Source organism: Cyprinodon variegatus, unplaced genomic scaffold (genome assembly GCF_000732505.1).
Source record: "Cyprinodon variegatus isolate N-32 unplaced genomic scaffold, C_variegatus-1.0 Scaffold914, whole genome shotgun sequence".
Taxonomy (NCBI): Eukaryota; Metazoa; Chordata; class Actinopteri; order Cyprinodontiformes; family Cyprinodontidae; genus Cyprinodon; species Cyprinodon variegatus.
In genome coordinates, this window is record NW_015151367.1 from 252395 (window position 1) to 256369 (window position 3975).

General features: G+C 37.6%; 1 protein-coding gene across 1 annotated transcript in view; it reads left to right on the forward strand.

Annotated features, from left to right (window-relative positions):
* ankrd46 (ankyrin repeat domain 46) overlaps window positions 1–3975 on the forward strand; it is an 18618-nt gene that overhangs the window by 2819 nt on the left and 11824 nt on the right. The window contains exon 2 of the mRNA XM_015398138.1: window positions 1785–2127. Coding sequence (XP_015253624.1) covers window positions 1817–2127 — 311 coding nt within the window. The 5' untranslated portion in view covers window positions 1785–1816. The remainder of the gene's footprint in view (window positions 1–1784; window positions 2128–3975) is intronic.

Below are 3975 nucleotides of genomic sequence, written 5' to 3' on the forward strand. Positions count from 1 at the left end.
ACCCAAGTATCGCGACATGTATCGAATCGCAACACTCATGCCAATACTCACCTCTACTCATAATATGATTGCAATTGTATTCCTGTATTTGATGACATCTGACATGCACACATGAAAACCAGAGGGCAGCAGATCATGTGAAAATATAATAATTGTGTCATTCTCAATACTTTTGGCCATGACTGTAGAAGTGATTATAAAGAGTTGTTAAGGTTTGAATATTTTTCATTGGCAGGTTTGAACATTTTCAAGTGAAATTGTGGTATTATACATTTTTTCGCCATAGTTCATAGACAATGTTTTAGTGCAGCAATAATGATAGGGGCTCGCTCTCTTTTCCTTCTACATAATAATCAATTTTTCCAGCTTTTTCTGTACCTTTGGAGTTCAATTCCTTGATATTTATTTTATTATATACAGAATAAAGGTTGAACAACGCTTTGCTGGCGCATTCATAGTCCTTTTTGGTCTTACGACACGGCACCAGACTGAGAACGAGCTTATGTATGAGGATTCATAACTTTTTACTTGGCGTCAACATCCAGCAGCTATACTGCCGAGTGGGGATTTGATTTGATTTTTTTTAATTAGTTGACAAAAATTAGTCGACCAATTGGGGGAAAAAAAATGTGGAAAGATTAGTCGTTAGAAATCAGACAGCTCTAGTTGTAAGTTAACAAGTCAGGTACCCTTGGTAGGTCAGAGATAAACTGCTGGTAACAACCTACTCAAAACATACTATTGACTCTAGCCTGTTTAATACAGATGATTGAGGTTGCTAAACAGTTACGGGAGCCAAAATAGCTAAAAGTGTCACCATATTAACATGTTTATTTTCAAAATAAGTTTTCACTAACTGTTTTTTTTATTTAATTTCCAAGTATCCTTAAAACATCTTTTTTTTTGCATGATATTAGACAACTTTTCATATATTTACAGACAGTACAATTCTTTCTTAGCATATTTAAACTGTTCTACTAAAAATGTTTTGAATAAGCAACATTTTTTTTGTCACCTGGTTGTGTAGCCATCCGGTCAGTTAGCTTACCAACAAGCAACTTTGTAAGATTTCATAAGAACTCAAATATAAATGCCCTGAGAATTAATCTGTAGCAGGAATTCAAAGCTGTAGTTGTTATTTAAATGTAACATGTTTAATAATTCATTTCTTTTGTTCTTAAACAAATAAGTCATTTGTTGAATAATACGCAGTGGCTACTGTACATTAACAGACACTCTGGAAAAGACTGTGCCGCCCTTTCAGTTTTGGAGCTGGGTTTATGTGTTTAAATAATAATAAATAAAGTAAGCCCAGCTTTGGTTCATGTTTGCACAGCTCAGGTTAATTTATGCAAAAAAACAACCATAGCTGGGCTTATTTTGACTTAATATGTGTAAGTCAATCTGACCTTTTCCATATTTCCTGTTTTCTATGTATTTAATCTTATAGTAGCATATACAGGATACAGTCTAGAAAAGTCTTAATGTTATACATCTGGGAAAGAGGATAGGGGGGGAAAAAAAAAGAAAAAAAAAGGATAGGGGGGGAAAAAAAAACGTCATATGCACATATGCAGAAAAAGTATAGAGAACTTTTATGTTTATTGTTGTTATATCGAAGCTGAAACTGCTTTCATATCACAAATACGTCAAAGTGACCCTTCTGTTTATCCTGCTGCCTAAGCTGCTGTGACACTTCCAAGTCTTTTTATTTTCCCTCTATCTGTCTTGTCTTCTTCTTGCTTCCCTTTAATGCCGTTTAAATTCACCCCTTTTGATTGCAGTTACGCTGGAATTTTCTGACACCCACTCGGACATGTCCTATGTCTTCATCAATGACTCGTCGCAGACCAGCGTGCCTCTGCTGCAGGCCTGCATCGACGGAGACCTGCCATTCGCCAAAAGGCTCCTGGAGACGGGCTGCGACCCCAACATCCGGGACAACCGCGGACGCACAGGCCTCCACCTAGCTGCCGCCAGGGGGAACGTGGAAATATGCCGTCTGCTTCACAAGTTCGGCGCCGATCTGTTGGCGACGGATTACCATGGAAATACAGCGCTGCATTTGTGCGGCCATGTGGATACGATCCAGTTCCTGGTGTCCAACGGGTTAAAGATTGATATCTGGTAAGGATGTTTTTGCTTTAAAGCTGTCATGGATATTTGTATCATCAGTATAAGGTTATTCAACATGTAAAAGGGAATTATTTCATTTCCGATGTTTGGTTTTTGTTGCACCAGCTAGAGTAACGGTTGCCCTTTAACATTAATACCTTATGCTTAGATTTAAAGCTATATTTACCAGAGGGATATTAAATAATACATTTATGAATGGACCCTATAATGAATTATCAGACATATGAAAAACATCTAAAAGTTTTTTTTTTATAATTTTTTTTTTTACCAATTATAAGAGCTGTTTCATTGCTATATAGCCAATTCAGGTTTTTCCATTTATATAGTAATGAATCAGTGAGCAGTGGGTAGCACTGCTGACTTGCCACGAGAAGGTTCCAGGTTCGATTCTCAGCCCTGGGTCTTTCTGCATAGAGTTTCCATGTTCTCTCTGAGCATGCGTGGGTTCTCTCCGGGTACTCCGGCTTCCTCCCCCAGTCCTTAGGTGTGAGTGTGTGCATGAATGTTAGTTTGTCCTCTTTGTCTCTGTGTTGCCCTGCGATGGACTGGCGACCTGTACAGGTTGTACCCCGCCTCTCACCTGTAGACAGCTGGAGATGGGCACCAGCACCCTTCGCCACCCCGCTTGGGATAAGCGTGATGGATAGTAAAGACTAGCAAGACCCGGCTAGTAAAACAAACTTTTTGCCCTCCAGCATTGTGCGCACGTGCAAAACCTCCTGAAGTAAACAATAACATATAGTGTGTCTATAGAATTTTAAAGGCCGACTTAGTCAGACTTATATCAGCCAATGTATATATATATATATATATTTTAAAATCCTGGACAAAGGCAGTGTATGCACTGTCTAACTGTAGTCCAACTCAAATTCTAATAACCAAAAGTATGATTCAAGACCAAGAAACAGCCTGATAAAATGCTGAACAACATTCACCTGTGCATCATTGTATTCTTTTTGTGGTGCTGTTTTAAATGTTGCCACAAATTAGTGGTGCTGGAGTTCTGGCTGGCTGACTAGGATCTGAGTAGCGGCAGATATGCTGCATTCAAAACCTATGCGACCTGTAGCTAATCTTTTCATGACAGTCTGAACAACACAGATCTTATTAGTTCTAATGCTACCCATTGTCTGAATGGCGAATTCGCATTCATCCGACCTGAACGGCATTAATACCTAGAAGTGGGAAGAAAAACAACAAGCATGACTGAGTCTTTTATTTTCAACCTTCTTATAAGGATTGTGTTGTTAATGCACTGGCTGAAGTTGGGAAATAAATTAAAGATTCTAAGATGAGCTCCAGTACTACCATTCATGTTTATTTATGTAAAAGTCCACTGCTGCGCATGCAGGACACTTAAGTTGAGTGAATGCAGTTCTCACAGAAGATCACAAAAAAAATGCTTTTATTTTGAAATGTGAATGACCGAACAAAAGGAGCGGATTAAAAAAAATAAAATAAAAATCTGAATTGAGCATCAAGGCCTGCAGTGTGAACATAGTTTAAGTGGCTTCACACCTGACTGTTCTGTGAAATGAATTTTTATGTATTTAGTTTTTTTTGGCAATTAAATTTCAATTCTACAGATGAGGATTTACAAATGAAAACAAGTTCATACAGCTTGAAGTGAAATTACGCAGGCTAATGGGATGTGTTTTTTGTATCTGATTCATTTTTAAAAGACTTATTCACAAAAAACACCTTAGAATTAGAAATATGTATTTGTTCTATTTACAGATTACCTGTACTAAAAAGTTCCATCCCCCACTTAAAACAAAGGATTAAACTAGATGTATGGAGGAATGCTTCAGCTTTTCAAAAATCCAAAAAGGATTACAA